At 41.9% G+C, this 20,962-nt stretch overlaps 2 protein-coding genes across 10 annotated transcripts in view; both read left to right on the top strand.

The window, feature by feature from the left end:
• The window catches only part of ece1 (endothelin converting enzyme 1), a 34,402-nt gene extending 19,388 nt beyond the window's left edge, over nt 1-15,014 (top strand). For all 3 annotated transcript variants that reach the window (XM_056302226.1, XM_056302227.1, XM_056302225.1), the window contains 13 exons: nt 4,111-4,176; nt 4,597-4,785; nt 5,840-5,982; nt 6,685-6,799; nt 10,011-10,121; nt 10,229-10,327; nt 10,538-10,615; nt 10,856-10,959; nt 11,637-11,747; nt 11,988-12,055; nt 12,209-12,399; nt 13,461-13,556; nt 13,902-15,014. In XM_056302226.1, coding sequence (XP_056158201.1) covers nt 4,111-4,176; nt 4,597-4,785; nt 5,840-5,982; nt 6,685-6,799; nt 10,011-10,121; nt 10,229-10,327; nt 10,538-10,615; nt 10,856-10,959; nt 11,637-11,747; nt 11,988-12,055; nt 12,209-12,399; nt 13,461-13,556; nt 13,902-14,078 — 1,548 coding nt within the window. In that variant the 3' untranslated portion in view covers nt 14,079-15,014. The remainder of the gene's footprint in view (nt 1-4,110; nt 4,177-4,596; nt 4,786-5,839; nt 5,983-6,684; nt 6,800-10,010; nt 10,122-10,228; nt 10,328-10,537; nt 10,616-10,855; nt 10,960-11,636; nt 11,748-11,987; nt 12,056-12,208; nt 12,400-13,460; nt 13,557-13,901) is intronic.
• A 1,425-nt stretch (nt 15,015-16,439) lies between these two features.
• eif4g3a (eukaryotic translation initiation factor 4 gamma, 3a) overlaps nt 16,440-20,962 on the top strand; it is a 130,054-nt gene continuing 125,531 nt past the window's right edge. For all 7 annotated transcript variants that reach the window (XM_056273128.1, XM_056273129.1, XM_056273130.1 and 4 more), the window contains exon 1: nt 16,440-16,996. In XM_056273128.1, coding sequence (XP_056129103.1) covers nt 16,833-16,996 — 164 coding nt within the window. In that variant the 5' untranslated portion in view covers nt 16,440-16,832. The remainder of the gene's footprint in view (nt 16,997-20,962) is intronic.

Raw genomic sequence — 20,962 nt, forward strand, 5'->3', positions numbered from 1 at the left:
TGGGAGCTGCTTCTGGAAGCGTGGGGTGCAATTTCTCCAGATTACCTCAACAAATTAACAGCTAGAATGCCAAAGGTCTGCAATGCTGTAATTGCTGCAAATGGAGGATTCTTTGACGAAAGCAAAGTTTGATGTAAAAAAAATCTTATTTCAAATACAAATCATTATTTCTAACCTTGTCAATGTCTTGACTCTATTTTCTATTCATTTCACAACATATGGTGGTGAATAAGTGTGACTTTTCATGGAAAACACAAAATTGTTTGGGTGATCCCAAACTTTTGAACGGTAGTGTATATATATATATATATATATATATATATATATATATATATATATATATATATATATATATATATATGTGTGTGTGTGTGTGTGTCTGTGTGTGTGTATGTGTGTATATACACTATATGGACAAAAACATTGGGACACACCTCTTAATCATTGAATTCAAGTGTTTCGTTCAGACCCATTGCCACAGGTGTATAAAATCAAGCAGCTAGCCATGCAGTCTGCATTTACAAACATCTGTAAAAGAATGGGTCTTTCTGAAGAGCTCAGTGAATACAAGTGTGGTACTGTCACAGGATGCCACCTTTGCAATAAGTCAGTTTGTGAAATTTCATCCCTGCTAGATATTCCACAGTCAACTGTAAATGGTATTATTGAAAAGTGGAAGCATTTAGGAACAACAGCAACTCAGCCACGAAGTGGCAGATCACGTAACGTCACACAGCGGGGTCAACGAGTGCTGAGGCTCATAGTGCGTATTGACACAATAACTGCAGAGTTCCAAACTTCCTCTGGCATTAACATCAGCACAAAAACTGAGTGCTGGGAGCTTCATGGAATGGGTTTCCATGGCCGAGCATCTGCATGCAAGCCTTACATCACCAAGCACAATGCCAAGCGTCGGATGGAGTGGTGTAAAGCATGCTGCCACTGGACTCTGGAGCAGTGGAAACGTGTTCTGTGGAGTGACGAATCATGCTTATATGTCTGGCAGTCTGATGGACGAGTCTGGGTTTGGCCGATGCCAGGAGAACGTTACCTGCCTGACTGCATTGTGCCAACTGTAATGTTTGGTGGAGGAGGGATAATGGTATAGGGTTGTTTTTCAGGGTTTGGGCTAGGCCCCTTAGGTCCAGTGAAGGGAAATCTTAATGCTTCAGCATACCAAGACATTTTTGACAATTCTATGCTTCCAACTTTGTGGGAACAGTTTGGGGAGGGCCCTTTTCTGTTCCAGCATGACTGTGCCCCAGTGCACAAAGCAAGGTCCATTAAGACATGGTTGGGTGAGTTTGGTGTGGAAGAACTTGACTGGCCCGCACAGAGCCCTGACCTCAACCCCATCGAACATATTTGGAATTAACTAGAACGGAGATTGCGAGCCAGGTCTTCTCATCCAACATCAGTGCCTGACCTCACAAATGCTCTTCTGGATGAATGGGCAAAAATTCCCACAGACACACTCCAAAGTCTTGTGGAAAGCCTTCCCAGAAGACTGGAAGCTGTTATAGCTGCAAAAGGGGGACCAGCTCCATATTAATGCCTATGGATTTAGAATGGGCGGCACAGCGGCGCAGTGGTTAGTGCGGTCACCTCACAGCAAGAAGGTCCTGGGTTCGAGCCCCAAGGTAGTCCAACCTTGGTGGGTCATCCCAGGTCGTTCTCTGTGTGGAGTTTGCATGTTCTCCCTGTGTCTGTGTGGGTTTCCTCCGGGTGCTCCAGTTTCCTCCCACAGTCCAAAGACATGTAGGTCAGGTGAATTGGCCATACTAAATTGTCACTAGGAATGGGTGTGTGTGTGTGTGGGGGGGGGGGGCTGTGATAGCCTGGCGGCTTGTCTAGGGTGTCTCCCTGTTCCCTGTCTGCTGCCCAGTGACTGCTGGAATAGGCTCCAGCATCCCCGCGAATCTGAGAGCAGGATAAGCGGTTAAGATAATGGATGGATGGCTTTAGAATGGGATGTCATAAAAGCTCCTGTAGGTGTAATGGCTAGGTGTCCCAAAACGTTTGTACATATACTGTATGTGTGTGTGTGTATAGTATATATATATAAACACAGATACAGGGAAAAACAAAAGTTTCAATGCATTGCTAATGTTAGCAGCTGATGAGTGCGCGATGCACAAAACAGGCCTGTACTGCAACGTATTAAAATCTTTTTTCCTGTATCCGTGTTGATATTCCGCTCCTCATTAGTTGAGCACTTACAACACCATTGACGGTTTCGGGAAAAAACGCTATATATATATATATATATATATATATGTGTGTGTGTGTGTGTGTGTGTGTGTGTGTGTGTGTGTGTGTATGTGTGTGTGTGTGTGTGTGTGTGTGTGTGTGTGTGTGTGTGTGTGTGTGCATATATATATATATATATATATGTGTGTGTGTGTGTGTGTGTGTGTGTATGTATGTATGTATGTATGTATGTATGTATGTATGTATATATATATATATAAGCCTGTTTCATGCCATACAAGCCTGTTTCATGCCATAAGCTTATGGCATGAAACAGGCTTGTACTGTCTCATAAATAATTTACTTGACTCACTTGATTTTATATATATATACACACACACACACACACACACACACACACACACACACACACACATACAAACATACATACATTGATGGTTTCCATTGATGGTTTCCAGGAAGAAAAAAAATGCCATTTATATTTATAGCATTTTTTTTCGGAAACCGTCAATGGTGTTGATGAAAGTGCTCAACAAATGAGGAGCAAAATATTAACATGATTATTTCCTACATCTATCTTTCTTTCTTCCTTTCTCCATAAATTTATCTCTGATTTTCCCCTTTGTACTCCCAATTTAGCGGCCAATCGATCCCTATTTTGTTTTGTTTTTTAGTTCAAACAGCCACCCTCGTACCGTTTCTTTCTCTCTTTATTTAAGATGAAGTCTAGTCAGTGTAACAGCGCTTTGCTAGACAAGGTTTTAAAAAGTTAGGAGACACATCTTGAAATCATCTGGCCCAAACTGGGAGCCAATGTTTTGGACCTTAGTTCTGGGGTAATATGGTCAAATTTATGGGTTTTTGTAAGCATTTGGGCCACAGCATTCTGTACACACAAGATATTTTTGCAGTAATTTGCAGGAGACCAGAGAACAGGACAATGCAATAATCAAGCCTGGATGTTTAGAGTAGATGCCCATATCTCAGTATTTATCATCAAAAGGCAACAATAGTGGACAGTGTTTTGTAAATGAAGCAATGATGTTTTTGTGATCTCTCTCTCCTGGACAAATGTTGTAACAGGAATTTTGAAAATGGGAGACTGTTAGTAATCAGACAGACCTTGTGTGTGTAATGCACCCTGTAGTGAGAAGTGTGTCTTTATGAGTAATATGTTTATTTATACAAGTCAAGAGTGCACACAAATGGTAAAATGTTTTTGTAGGAAGGGCAGTATTTGACATAAGGACAAAAGAAGGATGACAGCTGTTTGGAGAAAAAGCCTAGAAAATGCCTGAGATATGCTCAGTCCCACACAGATAGGACCCCAGGCAAACATGGATTGCTGATACATTGTCAAAGAATGTGGTGCTCCAGCCAAAGAGCTTCTGATGAACCGCCGAGTCTGTGACCTCCACAAGCCTGAGCCTTGGAGGGTGTTGAGATTGGTACTTTTCTGTGATCCCCGAAACAAGACTTTGATTTGTTTGCAGTGTGTGCTAATGTGTTTAAAAGTGGAGCGGCTCGTTTCAGAATTGGAGAGACAGTAAAAGTGCACCTGTGTTTATTGCAGCGATGCTGCCCTGTTCCTATGAATGCAGTCATGTAATCAAACTGATTAATGAGACCTGACTCCTGTGTTGCTGAATTTGCCCTGCCTATTTGCCTAGTTTTTTTTTTTATTCGTTAAAATTGTAATCCTCGAGCTTTGATATACATTTTTTTCTGGTCCTATTATCAGCATCTCAGTTTGGCTGAATGTGGTGCGACAATAGCTAAGGCAAGAGATACGATCCCTGGCAGGGTGCTCCTCCTGGGCTATACGCCGGCAGTGCTAGAATAACAACAGTTTAAATGGAGTGTGAACTGAGCGTAACAAGATGTTTCTCCTTAATTTAGGTTGATCAGTCCAGCCTCGGTCTCCCCTCACGGGATTACTACCTCAACAAAACAGCAAACCAGAAGGTAATGAATTGCTTGCTTACTGTGTAGCTACGTTATAGTTAAAATGAAAGCCCTATCTGGGCAAATGTAAAACAGAGGTTTTGATGAGAATGAATTAACTTTTGAAATGCCTATTCAGTCACATAAAGCAAGAGTTTTTATTGTGCAGAAATTCATAAACAAGAGTTAAATACCTAATAAACACTAGCTTATTGTTGTAAAAAGTCATTTGCAGAGGAAAACATCCAAAGGGTCATTATGAGCTCTACCCCACCTGGACAGAAAATGAAAAAATAATGAAACAAAAGAAGCATTTCATCCTCAAGGAAATAACTCCACAATGTCTGTGGCGGCCTGTGTTTACTTAGCCGAGGCTCATTTTCCTAATTTAATTGATTCAACATATCCCTCGGTTGTGTGCAACCCACTCTGACTTTGTAGTATCTGACGGCATACCTCGATTTCCTGGTGGAGTTGGGGGTCCTCCTGGGGGGCTCAGAGGAGACATCTCGCTCTCTGATGCAGGAGATTGTGGACTTTGAAACAACCCTGGCCAACATCACAGTTCCCCAAGAGGAGAGGCGGGATGAGGAGCTCATTTACCATAAGGTTCAGGCTAAAGAGCTAACAGTGAGTAACAAGCCAGGAACTTTTTCACTCCAGTATTTATTTATTTCTTAGTTCCGTGGTCAAGATTTTGTAAAACCTAAGAGTATCTAGAGGGGATTGCATAAGAATCCAAAAGTATATCTTCATGTGTAGGCATATTAAAGTTGTGTTGAGGAATATTTTTGATATTAACAGTGAATCAAATGACTCACTGCTGATCACATTGAGAACCAAAACCACAGTCTACAGTTTTCCTTAACCAGAGACAGGCTCAACTTATGAGTTGCACGGGTGGCTTATCGATAATTTTATATGGGGGGGGGGGTGCATCTTTGGGCTGGATGTCAACAATGAGCTGAAAGTGGAGGCAAAGTTTGACTCTGGTTATGGAAAACAGTAGACTGTGGTGTTTATTCTCACTGCAAAAGGCAGTACAAGGCTTCTGGGTAGTGTGGTGGTCTATTCCGTTGCCTACCAACATGGGGATTGCCAGTTCGAATCCCTGTGTTACCCCTAGCTTGGTCGGGCGTCCCTACAGACACAATTGGCTGTGTCTGTGGGTGGGAAGCCAGATGTGGTTATTTGCCCTGGTCACTGCACTACTGCCTCCTCTGGTTGGTCAGGGTGCCTGTTTGGGGGGAGGAGGGGGAACTGAGGGGAATAGCGTGATCCTCCCATGCGCTATATCCCCCTGGCAAAACTCCTCACTGTCAGGTGAAAAGAAGCAACTGGCAACTCCACATGTGTCGGAGGAGACATGTGGTAGTCTGCAGCCCTCCCCGGATCAGCAGAGGGGGTGGAGCAGCAACAGGGACAGCTCGGAAGAGTGGGGTATGGCCGGATACAATTGGGGGGGAAAGGGGGGGGTCACACAAAAAAGGCGGTACAAGCAATCCTTGTGCATTACAGGGAGTCTTTTGATTCACCGCTAATATCAAAATATTGCTCAATGCAGCTTTAGGTGATCAAAGAAGTACATAGATTTAGGAAGTAAAAAGTATCTTCTGTACAAAACAAAACCAAACAACTTCATATGCTTGAGTGTATGTCTTATCATGTGTGCTTGTGTTTGCAGACACTGGCTCCTGCTGTAGACTGGATGCCTTACCTTAATGAGGTGTTTGCTCCCGTGCCCCTCAATGAATCAGAGCCGGTGGTCGTTTATGCCAAGGAATATCTCCAGAAAGTCTCTGATCTCATTACCAACACCAATAAAAGGTTGGTTTATTGACCCTCCTTTTAACTCTGTGAGCAATCCAGTATGGCCTTTGTCATTTTTCAGGTTTAGCGATCTGAAAGTAATGAAGGTGTCCTTTTACAATACGTTTATGTGAGCAATGTTGACAGTGGGCCCTCAGTCCCATACAAATAACTTTTACTGAGATATACTGAAACAGTTTTCACAGGCCTTCAATCTAGCTGGCATTGAAGTTGCTAAGAAAATAGATAGATGGATGGATGGATATATGGATGGATAGATAGATTGATGCATACATACATACATACATACACACACATATCCTTGAGTACATACATGTGAACAGACATACAGGCATGCAGACATACAGACATACGTACAGACATGCATGCATGCATGCATGCATGCATGCATGTATGCATACATAAGTACATACATACATACATACATACATACATACATACATACATACATACATACATACATACATACATACATACATACATACATACATACATACATATATTCCTTGTTGTCTCTCTTGAGGAAATTTGTTGCTATGTACATTAAGTACAAGTTTACCTTCATACAAGTTTGCATATGTACATGTCCATACACTCACACATGGGTACACAGGTACAACTACATGGTACAAACATAAGTACGTGGTACTACAGATACTAAAGAATAACAGTGCTAAAGAAAAATATTTGTCTTTGCAGCCTGCTCAACAACTACATGATAATGAAGGTGGTGAGGAAAATGGTGTCCATTTTGGACCAGAGGTTTCAGGATTGTGAGCAGCGCTTTCTTGAAGTCATGTATGGAACCAAGAAGGTGAGTGATCTGGATAGATTCCCATTGGAGCCACTAACTTAGATGGCGATGATTGAAACCCAAAGAATGGTTGGACTGAGGCAGGAAATAACAAAAGACTATTTCAGCGAAGCACATTCACCCCTAGCTCATGGATACTCCTTCCTCTAAGCTAGATATCTGTCTCGCTCACTGTGCAGTGTTTTGCCACATTGACCCCCTACACATTTAGCAGTCTCTGTTGTCAGTGACCCGCGAAATGGCATCAAGACCGGGCGTTGCCTAGTAACAGCTGGACCAAAATGAACGCAAAGCGGTTGTGTGTGTGGTTGTTGAGGGCGTGTATTACGGTTGAGAATACCATGTAAGCTACCTTGACGGGACCGCTGGCAAAGAATTTGTTCAGTAAGTAAACCGTTATTCCAATGACTGCATAAACAACTACATGTTATCACACAATGAAAGGCAAAGCTTTTTTTTTTTCAATTTGTTGAATTTTGGAAGTACAAGACACAGGAGTTCACTTCTGTGACTTTTTTTTTTATTATGAGCAATGTGCTGTCTGTTTGCAACCTTATTTGAGGTGCTCTAAGAACCCAAAATGGGCTTGGCAGCACAGCTATACAATTCAAAGTCCAGTGCAGTTAGAATAAAGAAGAAGAACGAAAGAAGAAAGCCACTTCATTTCGTCATTGTACAGGTTACAGTGAAATTTCTTCTCTGCATTTAATCCATCCTATTGTATAGCAGCAATGGGCAGCTGCAGCGCCCGGGGACCAACTCCAGTTCTTCATTCTATTGCCTTTCTTAGGGGCACAGACAGGAGCATTAACCCTAACATGCATGTCTTTTTGATGGGAGTCATTGACTACGGTTTTACAGACTCTTTCATAACTGGGCTGTGTGTAAACTTGACTGTGTCAAACATTAAAATGATGATTGACAACTTCTTTGGCAGTGCTCTGCTAGACCTGTTGGTTCAGCATGCAAAAGCCCTACAAGCATGCAAACAGCATACAGCATGCAAAGCCCTACAAGTAATTACCTGTTTGTAGCATCACTGCTCCCTGGCTAATCAACTAGGCCTGCTTCTTGCTTTCACAAATATTCACTTCATCAAGCATCAAACATGCTGTGTTTACTTAACTGTTATAATAAGAAATGCTATCTCTAGGCTGATTAGTAGGACCTGGATTATTGAGCATGCATCAAGACACTATATAACGAGTTTTCAAACCTAAAAAAAACAGCATACAAACATCTTAAGTGGTTACTCCACTGTATACAAACGCCACATTAGAAGTCCATATTGAGATGGCTTGTGCATGCCTATTTCACATTTTTCTATGAAGGAGGTCCAATTTGTAAACAATAAGATGTCTTTAAAAAGGCAGGCATGGGGAAGGCATCTTACGCATTTTAAGACTATTTGACAGAAAATAAAGTCCCCAAATATGGAGGCATGACCTTCCTGTCCAGCTTAGATATGTATTTTATGAATGTAAAAAAGTTGAACAGCTAAATAGGCATTAAGGGAGATTAATGTCCTTCAAATATAGCTGTGCTTTGCAAGAAACCAGGGTGGATTTTGTATGTTCAGGAAGGCTTTTCAGAGCTGAGTGGGGGTAGAGAAACTGGCACAGAGCCAATCAAGTAGTTTCTCAGGGCATTTTTACTTGACCTACCTTCCTTGTATCTATGCAGGGTACTCAAAGGATTCATTTGCAGTGGAAAGGCAGATAAAGGGGAATTAGCAGCTGAATCCACACAGCTGCGAAGCATACAGTGATTTTTTTTTTCATCTATGCAGATGAAACTTAATAAGCAGTGCAAAAGTGTCAGTGCCTTTCAGGCCAAGGTTAATTGAACATGTAGCAGGAGATTTTAAACATAAATTAATGTCATCATCAAATGGGAATTAAGTTGACAAGGCAGCAATTTGTGCTAGCTGACTGGCTCTGTAATAGATAGAGAATCTAATGGTATCTGCTTCAGTGTAAGGGCTCCAGTGACCCCAGACCTTATCTGAGTAGGATTCTGTTCCTCTGTCCTTGTTTTCCGCTGGGGTTACGCTGTAATAACAAACTAAAGGGTTTCTTGGCGTGAGGGATGTGTGTGTGTGTGTGTGTGTGTGTGTGTGTGTGTGTGTGTGTGTGTGTGTGTGTGTGTGTGTGTGTGTGTGTGTGTATCTGTTTCCAACTATGCCCGTGTGCATAGACCCACACTATATGACTTGCCAAGGGTGCTCCTCCTTTCCAAATCACTGTCTTCATCGGTTATTGTTTCTTCCCTATGTATAACTTGACGTAGATCCGTATTAGTCTATCCTTGTCCTACCCTTCGTCAAATTGTGAAGTTGTTCAAATGACCCAAGGAAGATTTTAGTCAGTCTTCTATCACTTGTACCCAGTTTAAACTATTCTGAATCCTAAAGTACTGTGCTAGTTTCATAAAATGTTCTAGATCATTGAAGAATTAGATGATCCCTGGTTGGTTTTAGAGAAACATACTGTTATACTCTTCAAGTGAAGCATTTGTTTGACACTCTTAGTACAGCAAATATGGTCTTTAAGGGAGTCAATTCCAAGTAAATAATGCTGACAAATATCTAAAGAGGTTAAGGCTATGCAAAAGACAGCAGCCAAGAGCTTGTAACAGCCAAGTCAGTGATAAAGAAAAGTTCAACGCTGTGGGTGAAAAAAGTCTTTTACCAGCAGTGGGCATGGCCTGAAATTGCTCCCCTCCCCTAAAAGCTTTGTTTCACATGGCCTCTCCTGTCTACCTTTGCCTTCGTTTGCATTGTCACAACTTTGATTGTAAATAGACCCAGATAGAAAGGGAAAGTTGAGAGGCATGGTCATAAGGGGGTGGGGGTTCCCTGCTGGTGCCATTCTGTCAAGTCTCAGGGGAAAAAAAACAAAAAAAAAACCCCAAAACAACAGTCAGCCCTTCAGGGGGGAACATAATGTGTCTCCGCCTGTAGCAAGATAAAGGCCCAGCACTGCCTGGAAAGCAACGAGCCGTGAGGTCATGTATTTTCCAAAAAGGTCGCAGCAGTTGTCTGTGTAAGCAGTGAACCACACTTTGTCTGCTTTAAAAGCTTCTTCCGGTTGTTTTCCTGCTCACACTCAACATGGTTGTATGCAAGATTTGTTTACACTGAGGCTTTACACTGTATTTTGAAGTTGTAGTCAATTAAAATGTGCTGATGTGCTCCTGTTTGATGTTCCAGAGTTGTACCCCGCGCTGGAAGTTATGCGTCAGTGACACGGACAGCGCCCTGGGCTTTGCTCTTGGTGCGTTGTTTGTCAAAGCCACCTTTGCCGAGGACAGTAAGGCCATTGTAAGTGTTTCAAAATGCAGCCCACGCACACAAAATCTTTCCTCCTCTGTGAGATGATGTGTGTCTGGTGGACATCCTGACTTTCTCCTTCCTCTTCTTTGACTCAGGCTGAAGATATGGTCTCAGAAATAAAACAGGCATTTGAGGACAGTCTTAAGTACTTGACCTGGATGGACCCAGAAACCAAAAGAGCAGCAAAAGAGAAGGTTTGTTTTGTTTTGATTTTCTTGCCCGAGGACATTTTTTTCTCTGCTGCTACCTTGGGGACACGTTTAACATGAACAGTAAAGCTATAGTTAGTTCCATTGAACTGTGAACACATGCTGCTTTGCTTACTGCTGAGGAATAGTGTTACTATGCAGTGCCATCTGGTGTGGTATTGTGTCGTTACAATTTTCTGTCCTATTGTTTCGCAGGCAGACGCAATCTACAACATGGTTGGATACCCACAGTTCATCATGAATTCCTCAAAGCTTGACAAAGTGTTCAATGATGTAGGTAAATGTAGTAAGATGTATGTAAATTAAATGATTTAGGTAAATTGTACTGTATAAATGATTTGTGTCGCTTACATAATACTACATCATACACCTTACATCATACTATAGAATGCACTCGTTATCTTATTTCCTTCTGCCCAAACATTGCACTTGAGGCACCTTGTAACGTTGTTTAGAAATGTGCAATATAAATAAAGTTTATTATTATTATTGATGCCCCTCTCTCATTTCCAGTTTGAGGTGGTGTCCGACCTTTATTTCCAAAATGTCATGCAGTACTACAACTTCTCAGCCAGAGTGACTGCAGACCAGCTGAGGAAAATTCCCAACAGAAACCAGTGAGTCCCTCTCTTTAACACCCCCCCAACACACACACACACACACACACCATATATATATATTTAAACAGACACACACACACACACACACACACACACACACACACACACACACACACATACAGACGTACCCTCCCCTACCCTCACTTGACCCCTTGTGCCAGAGAAGAAGTCTAATGCTCTGACAGGGACAAATTGTCTTTATGCTGACTCAGTGGAATAACGCAGCCGTCAATGATCGCTCCCTAGCAACTGGGCTGTCTCCACAGAACTGATATTTGTCTAAGGCCAGGACAGAGTTTCCAAATATTGCAAACTGGTAGAGAAGTGTCGCTAGTCTGTATCTGTCACAATCAGAGATGAAGTGGAAGATAAACCCACCTAATCTCACTTTACACATATCGTCTGCAGCATGGCGTTTACCCGTCTTCTTGGGGCTGATGTATTTTTCTCAATATAGCCCAATGGCTATATTATAGCTAAGTGGCATCAGGCTAATTCAAATCAGATGGCCATTGTGCCTTTTAAGAACAAAAGCATAAAAAAAATACATTGGATGAGAACACTGGTTGTTTGCTTTACGTTGATCACCGCTTGGATTTCATAGTTAGCCCATCCATTTGTTTACCACTACTTTCCAATACGGTGTTATGGTTTTGTGCCCTTTGTTTTTACAGGTGGAGTATGACCCCACCAACTGTTAATGCATATTATAACCCCACCAAGAATGAGATGGTTTTGCCAGCTGGAATTCTCCAAGCTCCATTCTACAGCCATTCCTGGCCTAAGTATGTCTACATCTCAACTTCTATATAGTTCCTTGCCAGTGAGCCGCACCTTCTCATACAGTTAACAAGGTCAAAGCTCTGTTTTGTATTATTTACATTTTTGCACATATAGAACAAACTCATCAGACCTTTTGTAGTAATAGTTTTGTGCTCTGTATTGTGTCTTAGGAATGTCAGATTCATTTTACTGTCTATTGAATTTCAAATGTCAAAAGGTTTTTTTTTTATCTGTTTTTTTAGAGCTCTTAATTTCGGGGGTATTGGTGTGGTCATGGGACATGAGCTAACCCATGCTTTTGATGACCAAGGTTGGAAAATACATATTTCTGATGTTTTTACTTTTCTAAAAAAAAAAAGAAGACATTTAAACATTGTTGTTTTTGCCCTGGTGGTGCTTTCAAGAGTGACTGCTTACATGACCGAGCAGTGGGTCAATAATGTATTATGTTTGACTGTGAAAGGCAGGGAATATGACAAGGATGGGAATCTGCGCTCCTGGTGGAAGAACTCCTCTGTGGAGGCCTTTAAGAAACAGACTCAGTGTATGGTGGAGCAATACAGCAACTACAGCATCAACCAGGAGCCCCTGAACGGGAAACACACCTTGGGAGAGAACATTGCAGACAATGGTGGACTCAGAGCTGCCTACAAGGTTTGATATCACAATAGTAATCAAAAGATAGCCTGCCTAGTTTTATCAGTGTTTTAACAATGAGCATTACTTATCCCCATCCAGGGAATTTGTCAGTGCTGTTCTGACAGCCCATCCTATGAAAGCACATTCAGGAAAATTAGAGAGTCGGTACATTTCCTAACATGTTCTCCAAAATAAAAGATCCTGTGTTGGGGCATCCGGGTAGTGTAGCAGTCTGTTCTGTTGCATAACAACATGGGGATTGCCAGTTCGATCCCCTTGTTACCTCCGGCTTGGTCGGGTGTCCCTACAAACACAATTGGCCGTGTCTGCAGGTGGGAAGGTGGATGTGTGTGTGTCCTGGTTGCTGCACTAGCGCCTCCTCTGGTTGGTCAGGGTGCCTGTTTCGGGGGGAGGGGGAACAGGGCGGAATAGCGTGATCCTCCCAAATGCTATGTCCCCCTGGTGAAACTCCTCACTGTCAGGTGAAAAGAAGCAACTGGCGACTCCACATGTATTGGAGGAGGCACGTGGTAGTCTGCAGCCCTCCCTGGACCGGCAGAGGGGTTGGAGCAGCGACTGGGATGGCTCAGAAGAGTGGGGTAATTGGTCAAGTACAATAGGGGAGAAAAAGAGGGGGGGGGGGGGACAAAAACAACAACCAAAAAAGAAAGGATCTGACATTAGTCCACTTCATTTGTTTATTTGTTTGGGTGATTGTTGGTCACACACATGAGCTGTAGTGGGAAAAAAAAAAACAGGTTGTCATGAAGCATGGAAATATAACAGGTGGTTTACAAGTGAGCAGCTCAGTCAGCCTCCGGTTACTTCTTCAACATGCCAAAATTCTTTCCGGCCGATGAAAAGTGATAGGTTCTGGAGCAGATGAGATTATGATACGGAGGGAAAGATGTCTGAATGAGCCATGTGTATTAGCGGGGAGAGAATAACACTAACACTGTAGTCAAGCTAAGCAGAACAATTTTTTTTTCTTACAATATGTCTCTGTGCCTGTTTCCATGGGTAGAGGTGGATAGTGAATGCGGTGAGTAACTTGATTGTTTTGTTGATTCAAAAAGGCTTACGTGAACTGGATAAAAAAAAACGGTGAGGAGGCCACACTGCCTGCACTGGGGATGACTAATCATCAGTTGTTCTTCGTTGGATTTGCCCAGGTTTGTGTCAGTTTCTGCAAATAATTTCTTTTGGTTTTGACTGTCCACCTACTACAGCTGCTACTAAAACTATTATTAGTACTACTTCAATGACTGTAACCGCTACAACTACAATGACAACTCCTATTACTTCAACTACAGCTTATGATAAAAATAATAAAACTGGATAAATGAAAGAGAGTGAGCTGTACAGCACATTATTTTCAAAGCATGCAAAAAAATAAATAAATGTTTCACAAAAAAAAAGATTTTAAAGCTTAAAATAAAGAACTTCCAGAAATAACATGAATGTTTCCTATCACTTTCAGCTCTTTACATTGTCTCCTTATACAATGATTTTTGCAGGTATGGTGCGCTGTCAGGACCCCTGAGAGCTCACATGAGGGCTTAATCACAGATCCTCACAGTCCATCGAGGTTCCGAGTCATTGGCACCATCTCCAACTCACATGAATTCTCAAAGCACTTTGGCTGCAAAGCAAATGCTGCCATGAACCCCAAACACAAATGTGAGCTTTGGTGATGCGTCACCGCACAGAATGCTGCTTAACCAGGGAGTGATGAAATGGACCTTGGAGAGAACAGAGCAAAAAAACAACATGCCGATGACAAAGTCTCCCCAAATGGAGAATGCAAGTCTGTAAACCACTGAAAAAAACTGAAAAAAAGAAAACCCATCTGCCTTACCAGTTAATGCTTCTCAGGTTATCTGTGCAAAGTGTGCCAACCTCGTGTGGAGGATGAGCAGGCTTTGACTTCTTCTGCAAAAACTGATGGTTTTACCAAACAGTTTTACCCCACTTACTGAGCTCTAAAATGCATTTTTGTGAGGGTCTATTTTAACACTGGAAATGAATGGTTGTAAAATGGGAAAACCACTTTCTTTCAAATTTTTTAAAACTGACTGCTTTGTCACAAAAATGTGTTTTCTACTCCTCAACATGCTACCTTATTTATCTATGTTCACAATTTTTACAAGACATTGAATAGGAGGACCTGCTAGATTTGCAGCTGAAATAAATGAAAATTTAGACCAAAGATTGAAATGTTCAAAGCCATGTGATGACAAGTTTATACTTGCCAACTTCTGCACCACTGAAGAAAAGAACCAACGTTTTGTGGAATGTGACTTAACCTAGCTTTCTCTACATTTATCAAGGAATGCTGTATTGATATGGAACTTGTTTCAAAGGATATACAGATATTTAATGTGTGAGAAATAACACAGGTGGAAATGCTATGTCGCATTGTCAAATTACTGCCATTTTATTCCCCTAAAGGGAGAGTGAGTGAAGTTTTTAACTCACGAAGTGTGGATCATTGTTATTTTTTAATCATACATGTTCCAATTTAAATCCAATACTTTGTCATGTAAGCTATGATGGTTTAGTTCCTTTTGTTGCCAATAAGACTTGGTCATGTATTATTTTGTATAGTAAAATGTCCACCCTTCCCTATTCACCTGACTGCATTTAATCACTGTGTGAATTTGTGACTGGGCAGACCTTCAGGGTTTGAAGCTTGCAAAAATGAAAATCCAGACTATACTTAAATAATCAAAGTTCCAATGACGACCTCCAGGGAAGGGCAACATGATCCAGACAGGGGCAGGACTTTGTTGCGACCAAGCAGTTTAGTTTAGTTTAGTTTAGTTTAGTTTATTGTTTATTTGACAGGGACAACACACAATTTTACAATTGCACCAGAGTTAGCCAGCAGCTAATTTGCATCTGCAGTCCCTGGGCAGGCAAACAAACAACAGTTACACACCTGATTCTATTAGTCAACTAATAGTCTTTGCTAAGGACCTTGATTTTAGATTCAAGTGTGTAACTGCTTGGTTGGAACAAGACCTGCACCCACACTGGCCCTTTCTGGATCATGTTGCCCATCCCTGGAGGACTTTTTATGCTTGATTTTCACAGCATTGTGAGGAATGGGATTAAACCCATTCTCTCCATTTCATAAAGGCAATGATGAATTTCTGTGAGACTTCGAATATAGGGTAAAAAAAAATCTCTACGCAAAGAAACAAACTTTGAATCATTATTTACCAGTGTGACATGGCAACCACCTTATTTCCTTGTGAGAAGAATGAGGTAAGTTTCACACTAATGGAAGCAGTTAACTTTAATGATAGTAGAAAGAGCAAGCATCAAACACTTATGATTTCACCCTTAGTCCTTTGATACATATGCTACTATAAATTCATGCCACCACTTTTTGCGATGATGGAAGTTTGTCAGATTATTTTTTGTGGTAAAACCTTAAAACAGCAATCCCTCTTTTGTACAGAAATGACAGAAAAATATACTCCAAAAGTGTAGGGTATAAAAATCCAAGTGCATGTGCAACTGAGCGGTATAGAAGTCTTTCTTACCAACTGAATATATAATAAAATAACAACCCATGCATTTCAGCTCTGCTCTCACCGGGGCGCTCAGTATAAAATGATGATACGTAAAAATCTGTTTTGATTAATGTCTAACACACACACACTTTGCAAGATACCAATATAAACGCTAGATGTTGCTAAACACACACAAATCCAATTTGTCGTTCACGCAGCTGTTTTGAAGGTGCCGCAAAACCTCCAGATTTTACATACTCAAGAACATAGACGAACTGATAAAATATATTTGAACTCCGAGCTGATTGGCTACATCAGTGTTTGAATTGTTGCAAATTATCCATTATCACGCCTGTGACTTTCGCCTTTTCAACAATGTATAAAGCGTGGAAATTTGACCAAAAAATGATGAGTAAAGTGGTGTTCACAAACGCGATGGACACGCCACATGCTGCTAGTGGTTTTCTTTGATAAGCCGAGTGTATCCGTAACTGGGCGAGAATTGCCGAATCGTCTGTCCTGCCCGGACTGCTGGAAGCGGCCGCAACGCCATGTTGACGAAGTCTCCCATCTCCGTGAGAAAAAAATGATAGAAAACACACTTTCTGAGAAAAAAGCTAAATCCCTGGAATAAGTAACGTCGCCGCGATATTTGCCTTGAAGAACCGAACCGGATCCGCGGAGGTTCCGGACGGGCAAGGGAGGAAAACCTCCCACCGTCCCCATGAATAGCACCGCTGATCCTAACAGCGACTTTCCATGAAAAGACATTTGTGTTGCTATTCGAGCTCGTTATCCCAGTTCGTCAAAGGGATCTGGGGCCTGCCTCAAGAATTTGCAACGCTTGCTATATGTATGCAAGCTAGACATTGTTTGTATCAGTATTTATTAGTGTATTGTTTTCGTTAGTTGATTTTTTTTTTTGCGATGAGTTTGCAACCGAAAGTGGTCCCCAAATCTGCAACTGTCGCAGTTAGCGGACCTGGAACCGGCCCCTCTCCGTCGAGCCAACTGCGGGCTACCCTGACCTCCGTGTCTCTACCGCCGGGAGCCCCCGCCGCTCCTCAGCCTACCGCCGTTCCACAGCCACAGTATCCTTTGACGAGTGACACGAAATGGCCTGTTTTTAACCACTGTCTGTCTTGTTTCAGTGTGAATGATTAATTTACCGTCGGAGTGTTTTAATTAATGATAATTGAAGCTGGATGCGGGGAACCGGTGATGTTTCGTGTGGACGAAGGGGGGAGGGAGGGGACAATCGGCTAGCTGATATGCTAACATTAGCTTAGCAAGCCGGCAGCAGTGCCGTAGCTAGCGTTCATGTCAGCTCAGTTAAAATGTAGTCACACCGTCTCCTTGCTGCTTAATTAATCGTGTCTGATAAGTTACAAGTGTTTGATTGCAAAAGAAAAAATTGCGTTGTGCGATTCAGGGAAAAACTTGCTGCAAACCACCGGCAAAGCCTTCGAGGCTGAGCGGTCACTTACCGGCTTTGTTCAGTTAGTCGTTAGGAATGTGCATTAGCCTGGTTATCAGTAAGCAAGCTTCCCGGCTAGCTAATGCGTAAGTGTGAAGACACGTTGCATAATTTTAAGTCTCATCCATTTGAGGGAGTTAACCTGGGGATCAATATCTAGGCCGATTTTACTGATACCCATTACGGGTCAGTGCTAGGGTATGGCCATTTGCACTTGCTCTCTCTACAACACCATTGGCTGAGTAACGTTAGCTTCCTGATGCGATGCTACAGAGCACTTTGACAGGCCTGCCAGGGCCAGTCATCTCTCAAGATCACTGGCGGTTGTAAACCTTTACATAGTTACTTTCATGATGAGCTTGACAGCTTGGGGATTGCATCATTGTTTGCTAATCAGGTGATAAATCTGTCTTTAAGGTAATGGATAGGTTCTGCTTCTGTTTATCGCACAACTATGGTGTCAGACATTTTTGTATTTGTGAGTTAAGAAATTCTCCAAAAGACTGGTATTGGCTATAGATAACTTTGCCCCAGTTCTTTGCCTCCGAGTACATCTAACACCTACTAAAGTTCCCCCCCCCCTCACAAAAATAAACATATCACTGCAGAAAATCATTTTACAGTTCACTTGGTTTGACTTGTCCTATTTTGTCTATTCTGTTTGGGTAGTGAATTCACTGTAGTAAATGTCACCTCCTGCTTTATTTACAGCATGGTGGCAGAAGTGTGAGACAGGATTTAGCTGAGTTTTTGTGTCTGCTGCTGGCAGCGAGATGCTGTAGAGATCTAACGGCTTCTGTGGCAGTGACTTCCCCTGGGCCATGTTGTCTCTCAACCTAATTCTTCTGCCACCCACCATCAGAGCTGCCCTGTATTACTGACATCTGTAGGGGACAGTAAGTAGCTAATTATGTGGTGTTATACCCTGACAATGTGCATTTTAACTGAACACAAAGCGAAATTTATGAGCAGCGCGAATGCATGAAAAGTCAGTAGTCAGAAGCGAATGGGCTGAGTTAACTGCAGTGAAACTGCGAGCATGGGAAATGGGCAAAATTAACGTTGGTTTGGGTTAAAAAGTGTTCAGCTTGAGCGAACGTTTTGCCTAGCGAAAGTCAATCAACTGAAAATATGGTTAGAAGCCACTCCCCCTTTACAGAAATCCTCTTAGTCAAGATGGAGGACAAGCTGATCATTTCTCTGGTTGATACTATGCACCCAAACTGACCACCAGTCCTGGGTCCGGTGGGACTTTCAAGCACAGCCATGGCACTGATTCCTTGTCGCTGATCTGTGATCACAAGATAAGATTGCAAGATAATTTATGATGAACTTATAACCAACACATCCCTACCAGAAAATAAGTCTACTTTCTAGTAGGGATGTATTGGTTGCGAACGAGCCGGCTCTTTTAAGTGAATGATGGGAGCCGGCTCTGACTGATTTGATTTTTTTTTTAATATAAATTAGTTCAAGACAGAATAACAGGATGATCCTATAATGTATTCGTTAAATACGATCACTTTGGTTTGAGCCAAGCATGGTGAGATTTGTATGTTGGTGCTAGTCACCAACATACAAAACATAATTCAGTATAAATAAAACGTTCAACACACGTGTAATAGTGTTTGATGATTTTACATGATTTATCATGCATAATTTATCATACATCATTTGGCTCTTATTGCTGAGCTGGCTCACTAAAAGAGTCGGTATTTCCATCGTCACAACTTAGCTGCCCTCTATTGGGTCTAGCAAACTTGCTAGCAGCATTGCTGTAATCGAAAATGCTTTCTGTGATGTGGTACGAAGTCACTTGTTCATTTTTTCAGGCAAATGATCAAACCCGCATGAGGAAAGTGAAGCGAGATTTTGCTTCACATTCAGTTAAAATGCACAGTCAGGCCTGCAAACGTGGTGTTTTAGAAAATTTTTATTCAGTCAGATGGGCGTAGAGGATTATGTTCTCTGTAGGCTAAATCTTATACTGGGTTATCATTCGATTCTCCAAGCATATACATTAAACTACCTGAGGGAAATAATTTGAAACTTCTCTGTTTACTTACATCTCTTACATCTGCCTTATCATTACGGTAATCAGAAAGGCAGAGTATGCACTTGAATTGATTTTGTTATAAGGGGTAGATTGAACAAATAGGGGCACCTGATGGTGATAATGAAAACTTTTTTTTTTTGTGGGGTGCCACATTTCATGAGCGTAATTGTTTGGTAACATTTTTAGAAAAAATTGTGCAATTTTCCGTGCTTGGCCCTGGCTTGATATTACAGTGCGAGCAAAATGATCTTGTTCTTGTCTAATTTTTCATTAAGCATGAAAAAATACATTCATTAATCATTCTTGATAATGCGATGAGTAGTGTCCCCTTGGTGCTGGTGAAGATGTACCAATATGAATTGGGCTTGTTTTCTTACTCATACCTTTGGTGGGCTTCAAAGTAATCGCATGGTAGTTGCGACATATAACAAAGCAGTTAATGTTTTGATAACATTGGTTTGGTTAAGTTTGAAATGTTACTACAAAAAACTGCTGAAATGAGCTTGTTTTTGTCACAGAATTGACAACTTTAAATGCTAATCTACACTGTAAACAGCATTTTGAATGTACCTTCCATTGTCCAAAAAAAAAAGGTGTCATAACGCCATTATGATCACAATGCATGCATTGCCATTTATTTTATTTTGTCTTGTGTAGTCTATGAAACCCTGTGTGCGAGTGTTGCACTGGGTCTGCCCTTACTCTCTCCTTTGCCCTTTGAGGTCAGAAGCGCAGGAGCATGTTATGCTTCATCTGGTTTGCATTCCCAGTGGATGGGGTTGCTCACTCAATGGTGTTGGGGATGAGATGTGCAGGGATTGAGAGAAGGCTGGTGATGAGGTGTTCTGTGTATGTCGGGGTGGTGGTGGTGGGGGGGGCAGTTTGTTTCTGCTCCTGGTTGCCAGAGAAACACCCAGCGTACGCGGCTGCTGCTGCATTCCCCAGACAATAGCAGTGCTGCTTAGCATTCAGAGCAAGAGGCCAAGGCAGCTCTTCCCACCATCTGCCAACAAAGGCCCAGGTCAGCCAGCCGGCCTCAGTCCTCCTCCCTCCCCTCTCTATTCCTCCCTCTCTGCCTCACCCTGCTGTTGCCCTCGGCCAGGGGACTGAACAGCCTCCCCTCTACGCCTTTTTCTCTTCCTCTTTCTACTTTTTCATTCCTCCTTTTCTCCTTTTAACCCAATTGTCAATAATTGAACTTTTAACGCTACACTTACCTTATATATTGCTTTCAGTAAGCAAACAATCCCGTCTTTCTCTCTAGAGTGCAACACTATGTAACTTTTAAGACTTTTTTTCCCCCACCTCATTTAGTCCCTGGAGGAAAAAAAACAATGATGCCAGAACAGACTAATGGAGGAAATTAAAGTTAAGTGTGGCCTTCAAACCAGGCAAGCCAGCACTTGCATTATGCAGCTGGTATTGGCTAAATTATGAGTTATATAGCTGGGTGATGTGTGTATACAGCTGGTGGGTCACACAGTGCAGTGCTGCCATGCATTACGACAGGTGTGCTTAGCCTAC

The sequence above is a fragment of the Lampris incognitus genome, chromosome 2 (genome assembly GCF_029633865.1).
Source record: "Lampris incognitus isolate fLamInc1 chromosome 2, fLamInc1.hap2, whole genome shotgun sequence".
NCBI classification, from domain to species: Eukaryota; Metazoa; Chordata; class Actinopteri; order Lampriformes; family Lampridae; genus Lampris; species Lampris incognitus.